At 40.4% G+C, this 19875-nt stretch overlaps 1 protein-coding gene across 18 annotated transcripts in view; it reads right to left on the minus strand.

The window, feature by feature from the left end:
- Nucleotides 1-19875, minus strand: part of MADD (MAP kinase activating death domain) — an 80047-nt gene that overhangs the window by 23434 nt on the left and 36738 nt on the right. For 11 of the 18 annotated variants that reach the window (XM_035114699.2, XM_035114648.2, XM_035114694.2 and 8 more), the window contains 7 exons: nucleotides 18503-18783; nucleotides 17653-17792; nucleotides 12614-12715; nucleotides 9719-9827; nucleotides 8498-8684; nucleotides 6741-6891; nucleotides 4515-4721 (listed from right to left, as the gene is read on the minus strand). In XM_035114699.2, the coding sequence (XP_034970590.2) occupies nucleotides 4515-4721; nucleotides 6741-6891; nucleotides 8498-8684; nucleotides 9719-9827; nucleotides 12614-12715; nucleotides 17653-17792; nucleotides 18503-18783 (1177 nt within the window). Of the gene's footprint in view, nucleotides 1-4514; nucleotides 4722-6740; nucleotides 6892-8497; nucleotides 8685-9718; nucleotides 9828-10270; nucleotides 10331-12613; nucleotides 12716-17652; nucleotides 17793-18502; nucleotides 18784-19875 lie in introns of all 18 variants that reach the window. The other 7 variants (XM_035114818.2, XM_060274303.1, XM_035114807.2 and 4 more) reach the window with 2 other exon arrangements.

The following is a 19875-nucleotide window of genomic DNA, read 5'->3' on the forward strand; positions in this document are numbered from 1 at the left end:
GCCGCCCTCCAGAACTGCGCCTATCACTATGTCTTATTTTTGGGGTATGGCTTATATTATGCAAATGCTTACCGGTAGAAATCCTGCTACGGCTTATTTTATGGGTATGTCTTATTTTAGAGGAAACAGGGTATTAGAATAATCTTCTATTACTTATAAGATAGGAAACGGCATAATAAAAGCATCCTTGAAAGTTTCCCCACTAGCCTCTCTTTTAAAAGGAGTATTCTTTAAAAGAACCTAGGGCCAGCAATGACTAAATCTGGCCAGCTTACTTTATGAAGCAAACAGGCGTCTTGGTTACATACTTCTACCGTATAATGTGAATCAATATCTTCTCTATACAATCCAACAAACTTTATATTCACAGTATTTAAGTAGTGATATTCCTTTTTGTGTATTCTCAGTGTTCTCTAAAGCATTATAAAATAAGATTTCTATAGATGCTATAAAATAAGCTACTATATATATGTTAGTAGAAACAGATAGAAATACTATACAATGTTGCATCTGTAGTTATGTCAGCAATTTTTTTCAAATATTCAGTAAGTGGCATAAACTATATGTTACACTACCCTGTTTCTCATATTTTAAGACATACCCATAAAATAAGCCATAGCAGGATTTTTAAGCATTCAAGGAATATAAGCCATACCCCGAAAATAAGACATAGTGATAGGCGCAGCAGCAATGCTGGCCGCGGCAGGAGGAGGAGGAAAAAAATAAGACATCCCTTGAAAATAAGCCATAGTGTGTTTTTTTGAGGAAAAAATAAATATAAGACATGTCTTATAATATGAGAAACACGGTAGAGTTAGGATAAACTGTACGTTACACTGCAGAAATTCAGCTACCTCTCCTTTACAAAGAGCCTTAGGCACTTTGAAGTAGAGGAGAAGGAACATGGGAAGGCTGGTGGGAGAGTTTCACACTGTATAGTGAAGATACAGTTTGCAAATTTAAGAAGTTGCAATTTAAAAATGTAAGAAAATTTGAGAAGGATATTGACAAGCTGAAATGTGTGCAGAGGAGGGTGACCAAGATGATCAAGGGTCTGGAAATTAAAGCTTATGAGGAACTGTTGAGGAGTTGGATATGTTTAGCTTTGAAAAGAGAAGACTGAGAGAAGATATGATAGCCATCTTTAAATATTTAAAGGACTGTCACACAGAAGCTGGAGCAAGCTTGTTTATGCCTGCTCTGGGGAGTAGAACCTGAACCAATGGGTTCAAGTTAGAAGAAATAAGAATCCAACTAAACATCAGGAATAACTTTCCAGCACTAGTTACAGGTAGGTAGCTGTGTTGGTCTGACGTAGTAGAAACAAAAAAACAAAAAAAAATCCTTCCAGTAGCACCTTAGAGACCAACTAAATTTGTCACTGGTATGAGCTTTCGTATGCATGCACACTTCTTCAGATACACTTGTATCTGAAGAAGTGTGCATGCACACGGAAGCTCATACCAATGACAAACTTAGTTGGACTCTAAGGTGCTACTGGAAGGATTTTTTTAAATTTATTTTTTCAACTTTCCAGCAGTAAGAGATGTTCAACAATGGAACGGTCTCTCTCAGAAGGTTGTGGACTCTCCTTTGTTGGAGGTTTTTAACCAGTGGCTGGATGGCCATCTCTCATGCATGCTTTAGCTGAGATTCCTTCACTGCAGGGGTGGGACTAGACGATCCTTGGGGTCACTTCTAAGTCTACAATTCTATGACTCTGTTATTCTAACTATGTGCATTATTAAGCACTAACAATTTTATGCATTTGACAACAACAACAAAAGCAGAATGTTGAACTGGGGCTTAGCTGGACATTCCACTCTTTCGCCACAAGGGTGGTAATCAAAGAACACAACCTAGAAAACAATACATCATCTCTGTGGATGGAGAACTTCACATTCCATTACCAGTCAATCACCATTCTTCGTATTATTCCCCAAGGTTACTCCCAACCTCATACAAAATAATTAATAATCAAACAATAATTGTGGACCTTTCACATTGGACTTGAATTTTACACTTTATATATCTGCTATTGGTTAAGAATTCAGGACAAACATTTCTTTACACAGAACACTCCGTGATGCACATATTGCAGAAAATGTTGGTTTACCACCAGAGAGGGATTACAATTTCATGGGGGAAAGACTGTCCAAAATTTAATTTAGAATTCAGTGGTAAGGAAGGATTTGAAACTTGGCTGGAAGAGACTGTATTTCCCCCCTTTCCTCTCCTGTTACAAAAAGGGCTATTCAGTGAACCCCAACACTAGATTTCTTTAAGAAATAGTGACCTCCTTTGTCTGCCCTATGGCTCATGTGGCATGGGTGTTCAATCAAAGGCTTAGAGAGTTGGCAGTTATGGGGAGGCTTGGAGGAGTGTCAAGTTTCTGTCCTTTTATCATATTCTTACTCAGTTTTTCCAAAGCTTTTTGCTTTGACACTTCGTTGTGCTTGTTCCACAATTCTACTCAAGATGCAATGTAAGCAGGAGAGAAAGACAGAAAAAATGTCAGATGCTGATCAGAGGCGGAAATGGAAAATAAAAATAAAAAAGAAGCCACCCAATCCTGCACTACCAAAGCAGAAATTAATGATAACTGGCATGTGACTAATTAATCACATCTTCAGTCAGATCAGGGTAGAGACTTCCATCGCCTTCATTCATAAGATTTCAAAATTAATACCTATATACTGTATAATAAACTGGCTGAGTAGAACAGCTAAGTGAGACTCACCTACCTGATCTCATTTGCCTTCACAGAAATGACAGATTAAAAAGAGACAGTGTCAGGTTTTTTTATGTTCAACAATTAAAGTTTCGTATCAATGGGTTACACAAAGAATACAGTATGTATTTTATGTATCATTGCGCCCCAAACCACCAAATATATCTCAATTCCATGTGTAATAAGGGATAAGAAAAACTATTTCTATAAACACTAAAAAAAATCTATGCAAAAAAACAATTAGTTTGGGTCTGAATATGCCTGTAATGACCACTGGGCTTCTTCTAGCTTTATGTACGGTATGTTAACTATACCAGACTCCAAATCATTTTCATCAGGGCAAAAAGAATAGCAAAAAATGGGGAGGGGATCTAAAAAAGAAATACACACCATTCTGTTCAAATGATACCCTAAATTTTCATCCCTCTGGCAGAAAACCTCAGATAATTCCAGGTGCTGGCCCAATGGGCAGTGGCAGAATCATAATAAGCTTAATGGAAATTCAAGTACTATTAGTGCACTTCATTTTCCCTCCCCAAATAGGAAGGAAGAAGCTGGGAATGAACAAAGTAAGAAGCAAACTCAGCTCTTACAAGAGCAGAGAAAGATAAGCAGTAGTGCAGAAAGTTTCTTTTTACTATTCTGCTATGGAAACAGGGCATGGGAAAGCACAGATAGAAATGGGAGAGGAAACAGGCTCAGAACACTTTAGAGTGATTCAGGATTTGTCTGCAGTAGGAGAAAGACAGCTAATTATAATTTATCCAGAAAACCTAATCAATTTCCCCATGCTTTATTTGAGGGAACAACACCAAATAAACGAACAGCGATAAGCACATTCAAACTGAAAATGAGATTTCTGTAGGCTCCCTCCATTCTCTGGTGCTATTATTTATTAATGGTATACAAACCATGGCTGCCCTTCTTTCCCCATCCATCACAATTCTGCTTGCTCCCTATGCACATTGGTACAGAAGGCTACTGTATCCATTAAAGGGAATTCATCTCAAACTATGGGAGGGGAGTCATGCTTCAGAAACCCATCTGACAAATATGTTTCCAATTATATACTTGTCTTTGCACAATCTCTTGAGACTGGGTAGGCTCTTTTTTTCTACATTTGCATGGTATTTTGTGCTGGAAACCCTCAAAACTTTATTTCCTTCTGTCCTTTGGATGGCGAGGGAGTATAGCTAAAAGTATTATATTTGTTCTTGTAGGTTTTGTTTTGGTGGAAAATATAAGATTATACATTATACAGAAACACCCACAGCACAAGGGTGAGGGCTAGAATTGAAGATGAATGAACATGAAATCCAAAGCTGCAATCCTGCACACTTGTACTTGGGAGCAGAGCCCCAGAAATCAATGGCATAGTACTGGGTCATTAAGGTAAAATATTTTCCTCTCGATAGTCATTTGGTTTTGTGGCAACTAGTCCCTGGTGCACACAATCCCAAGAGACCGTTTCCATTACAGACCAGACTATTCTGCCTGTAAGACTGTGTGAACAATGATTAAAGTTCCCTATGCCAGCATCATATGGCTATCTCCATTTGGCTGGCCATAAAATTCCAAAAAGCATAGAAACACCAGAAATGCTTAGCCAATATTTCTCCAAGCTGTGAGAAGAGCATATATGAATAGTCTTTGCAGTCCGAGTGAGAGTGAAGCACATTATTGCAGCAATGATAAGGCAAATGTTTCAATGGGAAAGATGCAATCAGATTCTAATGCAGTGCACAGATACTTTCCTGCATTCCATATACACATAAATACACACCAATAGAAGCTACAAAATTTTCCTCCTTTAGACTCCTTGTGTCAAACTCCCTTGGCCCTTTCCCTGCAGGGCTTGGGGCCCTTGGCATGAGCTGGGGTACTGGCAGTTGCACCTTGGGTTTCGGTTCAACCCTCGTGGCTAACATAGGGTCCTTGCCAACCGGAGTGATTGCTCCATCTGTTGGGCTTCGTTTTCTTTTTTCTGGCTCTTTAAAAGAAAGGAGGAGAGATATCAGCAACCAAAAAAGAAAAACACATACCAGTAATAGTAAAAATATAAGGATTAAGAAAAAAATGGGAGAAGAGTACAGAAGAAAAAGATTGTTCAGATGGCGTTAATCATTTGTTTACAGATAATTAAAAAACAGCTCACACATTTAGATCTCAAAATCAATGTCAAAAAGCAGTGCTCAAAACACAGGGTCTGAAGGCTTCGTATCCAGTACCTCAAAGTACCATTTCTCACATGAGATTGACTGGCTAAAATTTGCTTCAGGAAAGTCTAAGATCCAGTAAGTAGTACTATGCTATGGACTTTAAACAAATTTAATACTGGGCAATATCAAACTACATCTCATGAGGGAATCCCTTTGCTCTGTTCCCGCTTCTGCCAACCTAGCAGTTCGAAAGCATACCAGTGCAAGTAGATAAATAGGTACTGCTGCTGTGGGAAGGTAAATGGCATTTCCATGTGCTCTGGTTTCCATCACGGTGTTCTGTTGTGCCAGAAGCAGTTTAGTCATGCTGGCCACATGACCCAGAAAGCTGTCTGTAGGCAAATGCCAACTCCCATGGCTTGAAGCGAGATGAGCACTGCACCCCATAGTTGCCTTTGACTGGGCTTAACTGTCCAGGGGTCCTTTATCTTTACCTTACAAATAATTATTAATAATTCCAGCTCTCCGTCTTCCTAGTTCTCATGGCAAGTTTCAAAACGTAAAGAAAAACCAATTGTGCGGGGGCACAACCTGGATACCGGTACTAGATTTAGATGATACCGCAGACTGCTCTTTGCAACCCTCTCACCTCCCACACCCCACCAACAGGATGTACTCTTTTAAATTTCTCAACCTCTAGTAAAATTTGAATGGGTACTGGAAGCTCCCTGTATATAATGTTTCCTCCCCCCCCCCCCAATCATAAGCTTGGTGGGGCAAGATGCTGGGTAACAAGAGCGGGAAATGGCTGGCCCTCCATATGTTGCTGAACTACAACTCCCAGCAAGCTTGGTCAGTGATGATGGGAGCTGTAGTTCTCATCAAGCACAAGCTCTGTATGCAAAATGAAAGTATATTATACACTAAATATCTCAATGCAAAGCATAATATAACACAAAATAATACAGACTCAAATAATACAGTCTCAAATCAATCTTGGAGATATATATGCAATCTTACAAATTACTACAGTCATACCTTGGGTTACAGACGCTTCGGGTTGCGCGTTTTCGGGTTTCACACCCCACTGAACCCGGAAGTACCGGAATGGGTTACTTCTGGGTTTCGGCGCTCGTGCATGCATAGCACTACTAAATCGCGCTATGCGCATGCGCAGAAATGCCGAATTGCAACCGCACGTGCGTAGACACGGCGCTGCGGATTGCGAATGCTGCGGGTTGCAAACGTGCCTCCCGCACAGATCATGTTCACAACCCAAGCGTCCACTGTATTCAATGTCTCTGAGTTCAAGAGTTCAACTGTAATGTATTAAAGGGAGCTGTAGTTCAGCAATATCTGGAGAGCCAATGGTTCCCCACATCTGTTATTTATATATACACCATGGCCCTTATATATAACTGTATCATCCCCACCGTGCTTAATAAATAAGTGCTATTGGGGCATGTGCCTTTTCCTTAAGCAGCTAAATATTTGCACTTTTTCTCATGGCTGAACTGCTGAAATGAAATTAATTCAGACAAGCATTTGGGTGTGCCAATGAAAACAAAGTAACTGCATTCTGTACTGGAGTTGACTGAAAATACAGGAATCATTTTCTCCGTGAAACTATTTGTACTTATAGAATTATAGATGCAATTCAAAATACTTATTCCAATAAATTTCTTTTACATGGTTCAGTAATTACTCAAAACCTAAAGCTGTGATAAAATAAATGTGATTATTGGTTGTGCCAGAAAGTCAGACTAGCTCAGCTCTACAACAAGTAGGGCATTTCACAGATTTACATTCATTTATTTTATATAATTCATTAGTTTATCCTATTCTCTTACCTTTGTTATAGTAGTGAGTATGAGCTATTTCCAGCAGACCAAAGACACTTGCCATTCCCCCAAGTCCAGCATTTGCATATGAGTGCTCAAGGCTTGACACAGTACATTTCAGCAAATCCAACATCCCTTTATAAACCTTGCGGTTGATCTCCTACAATGGAAACATTTATAAGGGTGAGGATGGGTCATTTATTAGGAACCTGTTTCAGCTCATTAACTTCCACTAAAGTAAGACATAATCCCCTTGCATTCTAATTAATTTTCTGTAGCTTAACTACGCCTCCTTCGGTTTAGGACCATAGGAAGCTGCTTTGTACCAAGTCAGGCCAATAGTTTCTCCAGCTTAGTATTCTCTATCCAACTCACCAATGTTTCAGACACCACACCTCAAGATACCAGAGACTGAACCTGGGACCTTTTGCATACAAACATGCGCTCTACTACAGAGCTACTTCTGTATCTAAAAGAGAATTTATCTTTATAGAATTACCTCTGTTAACTAACTCTGTACAAATGCTCTTTCAAGTAGGGGGAGGTTCTGACAGCACTTAAGCAAACTGTTGTGAAGCCTCCCTAGAAAAACCATTACTCAATCTCACTCAATCCCACTGATCTAAGTAGCTTTCATCCTGTTTTTAATTTGCCTTTTTAAAGTAAGTTACTTCAATGTAATCAGTTCTAGGTCTTCTGGGTTTTCCTCAATCCTCCACAGCAGATCTAGGGGTCACACAGGTGCATGGGAAGAAGAGAGAGAAGGGAAGTTCCATTACACAGCTGAAAGTGCTTGTGCTAGTAGAACTGTTTGGTTGGATACCCTTCTGATTGTTAGGACCCTTTCTAATCTGGTTTCTGACCTGGTATTTGGAATAAAAATGGCCTTGGTCACTTTGGTAGATGATCTGTACCAAAAGATGGGCATGAGGCGTCTGATCCTGTTGATTCTCCTAGATCTCTCAGCAGCTTTTAGTATTGTCAGCCATGGCACCTATCTGGGCCACTGAGAAAGGATAGAGTTGGGGGGCGCAGCTCTGTAGTGGTTCTGGTCTCCCAGCTCTATCCTCTCCCAACTCTGCTACACTTCAAGGAAGAAGAAGAAAAAGAAGAAGAAAAAGAAGAAAAAGAAGAAGAAGAAGAAGAAGAAGAAGAAGAAGAAGAAGAAGAAGAAGAAGAAGAAGAAGAAGAAGAAGAAGAAGAAGAAGAAGAAGAAGAAGAAGAGTTTGGATTTGATATCCCGCTTTATCAATACCTGAAGGAGTCTCAAAGCGGCTAACATCGTCCTTTCCCTTCCTCCCCAACAACAAACACTCTGTGAGGTGAGTGGGGCTGAGAAACTTCAGAGAAGTGTGACTAGCCCAAGGTCACCCAGCAGCTGCATGTGGAGGAGCGGAGACGTAAACCTGGTTCCCCAGATTATGAGTCTACCGCTCTTAACCACTACACCACACTGTAGTTCCCTTCCCATCCTTTGTATGGGCATGAGAGAAATAGGTTTCTCTATTGTGACACCTAGATTTAGAAACAGCTTGCCTAGGGGGATGCACCTTTTCCATTGCAGCATGCTTTCCTTTGGGGAGGTGACAAAGGTATGTTTATTCTAGACACCATTCGTCTAACATAGCCTTTGATATTCTAAGTACTGGGTTTTTAACTTATTGTTGCTTTGTAATCGAAGATTTATTAGTAATGGTTTTACTGTGAGCACTGCAGCAGAAAGACGAAATAGAATCATTTAAAAGAAAGAGGAACAGAGAACTGACCACATCCTGGACAACATCCTGCCGTGCATCTTCCTCTGATTGGATGGTGCGATTAAGCTTGCTTAATACAAAGACACGGAGCTGCTCACTCTCCAGGAGACGGCGGACTCTCTTCATGTGAAACCAACCAACTCCTTGTCCATCTAGGACATTGTGCACCACCTCTTTCAAGAACTGCTGGTTCTCACTATATTATATGGATACACAAGCGATAGGGGGCATAACCCTCCAGGACACTTCCATAGGTATATTACATTTTATAATAGGAGGATATTAACACAACATAAATCTATCTGTATTTAGCCATGCTGACTTCAACTCTAAACATAATATGCTAGGTATCCTTGATGCAACCTGGTTTGGATCCTGCTATATATTTCTATCACTGACTCAAGTGGAGCAGCTGGAATAACTAGGTTGGGGTAAGAATTGTGGCTATCACACTTCCCCAGCCCTTTCTGTCATGTGGAGTGCCACTGCAGAAATGAAGAGATGGGGCTGTGGCTAGATCTGTGGCTCAGCAAAGCAGAAACAGTCTGTAACTATTATTTTGTGTCCAAGTTTCCTGCTGGCCATCTAAACTAGATTCTTGTAACCTAGCATCACACTGTTGATATGTTCCATTTGTTATGAATTACAATCCCTATACTTTTCTCAGTAATACATCCAACCATAAATACCTCCTTTTATTTCTGCATTTGGCTGTTTCTTATTTGTGCAAACAGAAGACATTTTATGAAAGTGGGTTTCCTAGTCTCTCCTCACCATATTGTCCCTCCTACCCTCCCTACAAAGCAGTTTTCAATAGTCACAAGATATACTGGAATAGGGTTGGATGTGGTGCAAGATCTACAGCAGGCATCCCCAAACTTCGACCCTCCAGATGTTTTGGACTACAATTCCCATCATCCCTGACCACTGGTCCTGTTAGCTAGGGATCATGGGAGTTGTAGGCCAAAACATCTGGAGGGCCGCAGTTTGGGGATGCCTGATCTACAGGGACAGAAACAGCCAAAACTAAGTGGAGGCAACTTGCATGAGCTGATCAATTGTGTAATCCATTACAGTAAGATTCAAAGATAAAGTGTAGGTCACCTTCTTTAATTTTTATTTTTAGAAGCATCACCAGATTTTCTTATTCTCAGAGCAGACATACTGCCCAGGGCATGCCACATAAAGCTCATTTTGCAGTGTGCAGCAACTCTAAGCAGATACTTTTACCTGGAATTACTGCTTCGTCCCTGTGGTGATGGTGAAGGAGTCTCCCTTTTGACTGTTGGGCTGTGCTTTATAACAGAAGACTTTTGATCCACAAGTGCTCGTCTATTTCCTGAATAAGAGAGGAAGCAGAACAAGAAAACAGTTACTGAAAAGGATGGCCAAGCCCAGGAACAGTACCAATGAAACACACAAAAGTCATCTAACACTTAATTAAATGGACATACAAAGAAACTTGGAAAAGCAGCAGCATATTTTGTATTATTGCATCATACATCGGCAGAAAACAGTAATGGGAATGAGACAGAGACAAAAGAGAAGATGGTAACAAGAGCAGAAGGTGAAAGGCAGGAGTTTGGCTGCTCTGCATGCATTTCTGCCACAAGAACCATCTTCTGATTAGGCACCATATGGAAAAGCAATGTGTTATGGGAGTGTGACTAGTAGAAATCACATGTTACTAGCTTCCAGTGGAAAAATTGCCCAAAAGACAGGCACAAGAATGTTTGCTGGGAGTTGCTACGTCATGCACAGTTCATAATGCAAGGAACCCACCTTCATTGCTTACTGGCCCAGCTTCAGTAATAATCTCCATTATAGTATTTAGCCCAAATACTGGGACACAAAATAAACAATTAGTAGTGCACTGCAAAATCACCACCATTTTTATATTTGATTAGTTACTTGATTAATCCCCTCTCTTTCAAAAAAAAACAGCCCTAGATTAATGTTGGGGAACATCTACATTGGGGTGGTCCAGATAACAGCTTTCCCCATGGCTAAATAGGAATAAACTAAAAGTGGAAGGAAAACGTAATGAAGAGGTATTAACTAGCCACTGTAGCAGGGGAGGTTTACTACATTCCCTGTTCTATCGGCCCACCTGTAATGGTGCTTGTTCTTGATTTGGTCCTTGGATCTGTAATAGCAGCACTGCACTGCCCCTGTATGCCTTGTGAACATTAGCTGTGCTGATTCAGTATGGTAGAGAGACTCAAAACAATCATCTCTGTAGAAGCATATTTTGAAACAAATTTCTCAACCCTAATGGCTTCCAAACACAAAATCATAAGCTCTCATTTCTAGTGTAGATGTGTCCTAACCTGATTTAAGGTCACTTGAAGGCTCAAAGGTTACTCTGAACCCCATTCAATTCAGAAATAATGCTTCTCTCTATCTTAGGAATTAATATTTTATTTCATAGGAACTGCAAAAAATAAAGCTTATCTCCCTTCAGAACATGAAGGAAGGTAAATAAAACATTAATGAATAGTTGAAAGGGGTAATGAAACAATGGCAATGAATGAAATGAAAAAATATCATCTACCCATCTTGTATCTCAAAGAATTCGAACATTAAGAAAATTGATATTTACCTGGCATACACAAATCATTAAACTGTAGAGTTGGAATGGTCCCCCAACGGTCATCTCCTCCAAATATCTACTACCATGCCATCCCCACCACCCAACTAGTATGATACCTGTCAGGTCAGTCAGGTTATAATTTTTTCTTTATATATGAAACTAACTAAAGTACTGACAATTTTATCCTACAGAAAATTAGAGATGCCACATGGAACAAGATTCATCAAGAAATGACAAAAAACTGCAGAAGATGAGACACAAAGCATGAAAAGACGGAAAAACCCATCACTGTTTTCTTCCAATGTGTGTTATCAATAATAGGTTTAGCTAACAGAAGATCTCTGCACAAACAAATATAGGAATATGACCAAATGGAAATATCCCCAGAGACCATGCAGAGTCTTCACCAAACTACTCAGTCTCCTTCTGCGTTGGTTTCTGGTTTTTCTACACACACACACACACACACACACACACACACACACACACACACACCCTAAGAAAATGTTACTCTTATCCAAAGCAAAGTCCAATGCAGCAACACAAAACTAACTTTTGGCCTTTATTACTAAAAGGTCAAAGGTCAGCAAACATCATACCAACCTTCATCCACATCCCTTCCCACTTCCAGATTAAAGTAATCTTTACCGATGAAAATGGAGAGGGGGAAGAAATAAATAAAATCAACTTATTAAAAACAACTTATTAAAAATAAAGCATTCTTCCAGCTGAGCAACCAAAAAGATTCAATGCAAAATCAAACAATGGTAAATTATAGATTAACTTTCCTTTAACAACAGCAATGACTAAAACCAACTGTACTACAAATAACCTGGAGTAATTTCTACAGATTCTACTCCATATTTTTCAATATTTAAGAAGTCTACCTTAGCTAAGTCCTATTGCTCCAACTGAACGGCTTTCAATAATTTTCCTCTTAAGGTAAGTTTTAGCTCTAGGAAATGTCTAAAGGGACAATTTAAACGTGATAGCCTTTCCCATGAAAGTATTTCACGTAACTGGTGAAAAGTTGAAAAGATCCTTGCCAGGTTGGTCTCCCTCTCTCTGGGCTGACAGTGTCCATGTGCCAGGAGAGCCAACAGCAGTGATATGCAGCTGTATACATCTGGGGCAACAGACACACACTAAGGATATGCTTGCCACATAGACTGTTGCCAGGGAAAGGGCTTTTCAGCAGCCTCCATGTGAGGTCTGTGAAATTAAATCAATCCAGAGAATTAAGACTTTGCATTCACTTTATGCAAAATCTCTTTCCACCAAAGTGCATTTCATACAGCCGGTGCATTAAAAGACAGACCAAAAATAATACTCCCTTCCATGCAAAAAAGTGTAATTAATAGTCACTTGAAGAATTCTGTTTAAGAAATCTGAAGCATCACCCAAAATGAATTCCTAATTCTAGAATGCCTGGTTTCCCAAAATGTTTTTTTTTAAGGGTTGGGTATAATTCTGTGACTGCTTGGCAATCAAAGGGATTCTGAGAGCAGTAAAAGGCAAGAAAAAGTGATTACCTTTCAGGCTAGGAAATGGAGTGTTTTTGTCTCTCCCAGCTTTGGTTGGAAGGGCTAAATTGGACAGACTAAAGCTTGTGCTGTGGTTCTTGTATAGGCTACCTATAACAAAAATAAAATAAATCAAGTGATCTAATCATCCCCTTATCTCATTCAGAAACTTACTGTGCAGTTTACATCTGAACAGCTTTCTGCACTCTGAGATAAACTAGACATGACCTTAAATGCAGCATAAAGGTTTTTAAACATGCAGGTAGCATCAGCTGGTGGGCACTAATGGGGAATTCCCCCACCCCAAGAAATTCCAGTTTCAGAAGAGGGATTTCATCAGGACCACAGTAGAAAAGATAGGCCTGACGGGCTGCCCTTCATGGCCCCTTCAGCACTTACTGGGCCCTTCTAAGTGCCTGTCATCACTTGGGTCTTCCAATGGCATTGCTACTGCAGAAGACAGCATTGTCATCCTCCTTGCACTGTTCTATGGGCATATTCATAGTGGAAGCAGCCCTGTAACAGGCCACAAGTTGGGCAGCTACTTGGCTTCCAGGTCACTGTGTACTATTGGCTATAAAGTAAGCCAGGCATCCCCAAACTTCGGCCCTCCATATGTTTTGGACTACAATTCCCATCTTTCCCGACAACTGGTCCTGTTAGCTAGGGATCATGGGAGTTGTAGGCCAAAACATCTGGAGGGCCGCAGTTTGGAGATGCCTGAAGTAAGCTTTCAAGTGAAGGGCAGGGGAAGTTGCTAGTAGCCTCCTCCTTCCTCTTATGTATGGCACCACTTACCAGGTAAGCCTACAAACACCCAGAGGGAAGGGATGGGACAGCCTGCCAGCCTCACTTTCACTTATGAAAACAACAACAACAACAACAAAATTTATACGTCACCCATCATCATCATCAACAACAACATTTATACGTCACCTATCTGGCTGGGTTTCCCCAGCCACTCTGGGTGGCTCCCAACAGAATATTAAAAACATGATAAAACATCAAACATTAAAAACTTCCCTAAACAGTGCTGCCTTTAAATGTCTTCTAAAAGTCAGATAGTTGTTTATTTCCTTGACATCTGATGGAAGGGTGCTCCTCAGGCCGGGCGCCACCACTTTGCAAGGGCTCAGGGTGAAGGCTGTGGCCATAAAGGCACCACCACCAGGTGGGCAAAGGATGGCAGGTACAGGGGTGGAACCAGGGCGTGAGTCTCAGTGAGCTCTGCTGGGACATGTGGGTCCCAGCAAATGACAGGTCTGAGGAGGAGGAAGGAGGTTTGATCCCCAAAATTAGCAGCCCCCCCATCACCTGATACAGTTTCAATTTCAAAATTCTGCATGTTACCACATTTAGCATCATGTGTAGTTTTGCCCTGGACAGCAGGCGCTTTCTCTCTCTCTCTCTCTCTGAGAAATGGAATAGTTCCTTACTTCTACGACTCATGAAGATGTTTTTGAAATGAGACAAGGGGACCAGGAGGCAGAATAAACACTTTACTTGTTTATCCTGTTCCTTTACTTCTCCATTTAGTTTATTCAATGAAATGAAATGAATGTATTTAATTCAAAATCTTGATATTCCATCATTTACATTCTACTATCTCATTCTTAAAATGTGCAAGGCAGTTAACATTCAAATCATTTCAAACATCAAATCGACACAGCAGATAAAATTCAGCTTTAAAAAAGACTGGGAACTAACACAATGGTTAGGCAGGATCAAGAGACCACAGACCTGGTGGAACAAAAATTTAGCTGATGTCTAGATGTCAATAGGGAGGCAGCCACCCAGATTACCCCAGCCTGGGTGCTATTGTGGAAAAAATGACAACATTACTGGTAACCAGAGTAGCTCATTCAAGTTTATTGGCCCAAGGCTTTAAGTAACCAGCTCTTTAAACTGGGCCTTGAAACAGACCAGAAGCCAGTTAAGTTGATAAAGTAAGAGCTCATCCAGACTTCCTTTGTGCCATATTTATAGGCAGAGGTTTGCACTTCAAGGCACTGTGTACAAGCACTCTTTTTTTTTACCCCAGCCTTTTCCCTGTGAAAATCACTCTTTATTGTTGAACTGGAGCAAACGGCAAATTGGAATTGCCATTTGTTCAAATTCAGCATTAAAGAGTGGGTTTTCCTGGTGAAAGCTCTGGAGAAAAGTAAAGTGCTCAGACATGGAGCTTTAAAGCACGCCACCTGTGATTAGAAACTGTGGAGCCAAAGGTAAGTGTGGATGAGCCCTCACTCTCCCCCAAAATCTGAGTCATGCCTAAATTTTGGTTGCTGGTTTTTGCACTAGTTGTAGCTTCTGTGCACTTTCCCCAGGCAATCCACTTAAGGCACATTATAATAGTTCAAAGTTAATGTAACCAGTACAAACACAACTTCGGCTATTATCTGCCTTCTCCAGGAACAGGTATAATTGGTGCACTACCTGATTTTTGAAAGGGAGCGGGACCCCACACAAAACACAGGTGAACCACTATTTTTGAGACAGCAGTACTATTGAACAGGAGAATTAGTAGCCCTATGACAATGTTGCTCATCTGACGTGATTGGAAACTAATGAGGGAAGGCCTGAGCTAGCTCTCTCCCTTCCACTGCATTCTCATCTCCTGCCCCTCCATTGTTGGTGTTTTGGAGGGCAAATATCTGCAAGCAGGGAACTTTAAATACATGGAGATCTAGGACAAATACAGTAGACGGCACACTGCAGTTGTTTGCCATACAAGGAAAGCAGTGGGGCTGTGCAAAGTTAACTAGCACTTCCCATCTACAGTGATTCCTCTATTGCATGAGAACACCACCTGAATAGGGTTTATGCCCTATCTGAATTAATTTCAAAAAGGAGCTAGCAACACAAACCTTGTAGAAAAGAGCACTACATAACTAGGGCCCGTCACCAAACATGTCTTGTTGCCAGTTTCTGTCAACCTCACTCACCCCAGTTGGAGAAAGCTCATGGAACAGGTCCCACCAGAATATCTCAATGCCCAAAGCTGATTCCAAAGCTATGCAGAGCTTAACTTTTCAGGATGTCATGAAATGAGTGTGGGGCTTCTGCTCAATTCCATGACACTATGTCCTGTGGAATCCAGCAAAGTTCCATCTCTGCCCACCCCCTTGCTGTTTAATGTCTATATGAAACCACTGGAATAACTCATCCTGGAATTTAGGACTCAGTGGCATCAATGTGCTTAAGACACTCAGCTCACTCATTCTCTATTCTATCTGAATCAGGAGAGGCTGTGCAGAACTGGTGCTTAGGGGCAGTGATGGACTCAGAGAGAGCCAATAATCTGAAGATGAATCATTGTAAGTTGGAAGTGCTATAGGTTGGTGGTCCAAGTCCAGGAATTAGGGAGACTCCCCATGCAGGAACAGGCACAAACCTGCCACTGGAGACACAGGTGGCCTCAATGATCAACTATGACTGGTTAACCATCTACAGACGCTGTTTGACCAGAATAGCCTGAAATCAATAATTCATCCACTAATAACCTCACAAATGTAGGGTAAGGGTAAGGGAGCAATTCGATTCAATTCACATTTAAAGCTGAAAATATCAAATTTGCACTTTTCAAAACAATGTGGGAAACAGTCTTCCCTCAAAATTTGTTCTTATCTGAATTTTTTGATGCAGTTCTCCAACCAACATTTACAAAAATGCATGTATTGGGGGAAATTGCATAGAAATGACTATATTAGTGAAAATAACATACAAAATGCATCATATTAGGAGAATTTGCTTGCAGAAATGTGGACATCAATCAAAAGTACATACAAGTATGTGTTTATGAGGAGAAATTCAGACTAAAATCATAAATCATTTTCACAAGGCTTTTTTCTTAATTTACTGCAAATTGCTGCAGAAATGTGGGGAAGTGAAGAGAAGTTTGGTAAAATGAACAACTGAGAAAACCAAAATTGATAGATTCTTCCATACCTAACCTAGGGTTACCCTTGAAGACAGCCCAGAAGCAGCAACTGAAGAATGTGACAGCAAGGGTGTTAAATAGGGCAAGATCATTTTACAGCAATCATCAGAGCTCTGCACTGACTGCCTGTGAGCTACTAGGGCAAATTCCAGGTATTTGTACTGACGTAATAAAGCCCCAAATAGCTTGAGGCATAGCTGCCAAGTTCTCCCTTTTTTTAAGGGAAATTCCCTTATGCTGAATAGGCTTCCTCGTGAGAAAACAGAAAACGTGGCAGCTATGGCTTGAGGCCAAAGCAAATTGAAAAGCATACGGCCATCTCGGTGGCAGATCCACAACTGTCAAACTCCCTCCCCATGGATTTTTTGTTGTCCCCCACATAGTTACTATTTAGACAATAATAAAACATACTTTGCCACTTGGTCATTTTGGACATAAATTGGTTCTGAGATTGAACAGTACTGTTATCATGCTGCTTTGTTATACTATTTTTAATTATCCACTGTATTTTTTATGTTGTGCACCACCCTGAGCTCCTTTAGAAGGAAGGGCAATATGTAAATGAAAATCATCATCATCTTCTTCTTCTTCACACCAGTTCCTTCTATAGCCTTTGCATATGGTTTATTATACCTGCAAACCTCAGCAATTGTGAAACCGGAAGCAAAATGTAAATATTAAGGGTCACAGAGGACATAGCATACTATTAGTACTAAGTAAGCAACTATTAGTACTGATTAGTACACTTTCTTCATTCAATTTGGCACCAAGCACACCAACGTTGCTCTCTGAGCTACCCAGGCTAATTTCCATTTCCCAATTCCAAGGTCTGCCCCCTAGTGCTAACATTTAACCAAACCCAGTCCCTATTCTTCTCTACTAAGCCAAGACTCCTGTTGCTTCCCTTCCCTTCTGCTTTTGCAAAAGATGCAATGCCATGTATTAAGATGAATGCCATGTATTAAGCAATAGCCAATGACTTTCACAGGGCTGGTGCCTTTGGGTCAAATACTTTATTTCCATTAAGTATTCTTCTTTCTGTGGGTCTCTTCCCCACTTTCTTCCCACCTGCTGTTCAAGTTTGCAAATAAGAAACAATTATACATACTGGCAAAGGACATAATGCCCCCAAAACCTTCGCTGCTGTTGTTGGATACTGTAGAATTTGGGGAACTGGCATGGGAATCCGATTCCGCATCAGACTCGTTGCCTAGCTTTAAGCTGTTGGGGCGCAGAGGCTGCAGAGGCCTTTAAAAGAAAAGACAACGGTGTTACATTGTTGGCATCGTTCTGTATCCTGCAACTAAAAAGATTGTTGGGATCCATCTCATATCAGTAACACAAACATCTGATTTGGCTGTGGTGTGAGTTTGGCAGTTGCCATGTCAACTGATGCCTATTTTAGAATAGAGCAAGTATGGAAACAAAGGCAACAGAGAAGTAATCTTCTGCAGATTCCACGTACCAGCCATCAACCAGAACAGTAAACATCTTGGAATACTTCCAAGAGAATCACAGGCCTCTTCCCCAAGTAACTGTATGTCCCACTCAATACAGGGACTCATCAAAGTGCTGTGATCAATATGTGGTTGTGAATTCTGTAACTATGTGGCCAAATCATATGACTTTTCTCTCCAAGTTGTCATTGTCTATCCCAGCTGGCTGTCACAAGTGGAAAACCCACATTGATCTTTCCTTCATGTGTTCCCCCAAGTGGTGCAGGACTGCACCAGAGAAAAGATGCTTCCTTGATACTGTGGGTCCTGAAATGCTGATGTGTTTAATATATATCCCTCTAGGTCCGAGGGAATACGATAAAGACCTAAGAAAATGATTAGAAGATATCTGAACTGCAAGGGGCTTTTCTGAGGATAATGCATGGTACTAAGCACAAAGTAACAAGATTAGTAAATTTCCAGTGTGGCCTTCATGGAGTCCTGAATTCAATGATATCTCACCGATTGCCATTGAGGTTCTGATTGAACTTCGGTGTATAGCTTTCTTCCTGTTCATCCTCTTCTTCCTCTGCTGGGAACCCATACTGTGGTTCAAAGTATGGGTTATCATACTCTCTTTTCTTCACCATTCCATCCACAGAACTCAAACTGTTTGCTGGATTCTCACTATCACGACGTTCAACACTCATTTTGGGAAAGCTTGGTTGTAAAGGCAAACTGGGAAGGTGATTTGAAAATCCAGCTACCATCTTCTCTTCCATCTCTGCTGAATCAGTAGACTCCTTTGTAAAACAAACAAAAATCCAATTTCTAGAAATCTACAAATACATATCCATATAACAGCTGGTGTCAGGCCCAAGAAAGCCCTAAGATTCTGAAGGCCAATTGTTATCTTTATTTCTAACATTGCCTATACTAAATGAGCCTACATCATTTCTCTGCAATTTTGTCTCCCATGTCTAACATTTCACAATTTATTTGCCGCATTAGACTAGCTGCTTTCTATATAATAAACTGTATTAATATTAAATGTTCATCCATTTTCTAATACTTCTTAAATTGTCTCAAATATTTACACTCATGATTTCATCACTGTACTAGCTCATCACTACCTCTAAAGAAACATGGCTGCTCACTTGAAAAAATTCATCCTATGTACAGTGTTGTTCACAGGGCCTCCATACCATAGCTGCCAAGTTTTCCCTTTTCTCGCGAGGAAGCCTATTCAGCATAAGGGAAAATCCCTTTTAAAAAGGGATAACTTGGCAGCTATGCTCCATACAGATCTATGTATAATACTTATTTCACATAAAATCCAATAATTATATATCAAAATCAGTCTACTTCCCCACTCTCATATTTTAATTTTTTTAAGCATTCCTGTTGGCTTGGAGAAAATGAATATGTGAGCACCTGTCTTTTATTAGTGAGGCATGAACCATATGACCGCTGTTCACCATAGTTTTATATCAAATACATAATTGTGACATATCTCAGATACATAATAGTGACATAAATTCACTGTCATCTACTTTTCTCTAGTAACATTGGCCATGTTTTCACATCACGGTAAGTCATAAACCATGGCTTCCCATACATGAGCCAATCATGCCCAGTTTGCTTCTCCCCACAAGAGCTAGGAAGGGGGGAAAGCACAATCCTTGGCTTAGTGTTATGGATCATAGTTTGTTTCCTCCATGCACTAGCAGGGAGAACAAAAGATCCCATTCATTGTAAACTAATAACCATGGTTCACTGTGATGTGCGTATCAGACTAATAAATATTAAGAGCACAAAATGACAAGAGTTTTAAAATTATTTATTCTCCATGTTTCTTCCAAAAAGAAGTTCAAAGTAGCTAAGAAATCCTTTCC

This window comes from Zootoca vivipara, chromosome 1, assembly GCF_963506605.1.
Source record: "Zootoca vivipara chromosome 1, rZooViv1.1, whole genome shotgun sequence".
Lineage (NCBI taxonomy): Eukaryota > Metazoa > Chordata > Lepidosauria > Squamata > Lacertidae > Zootoca > Zootoca vivipara.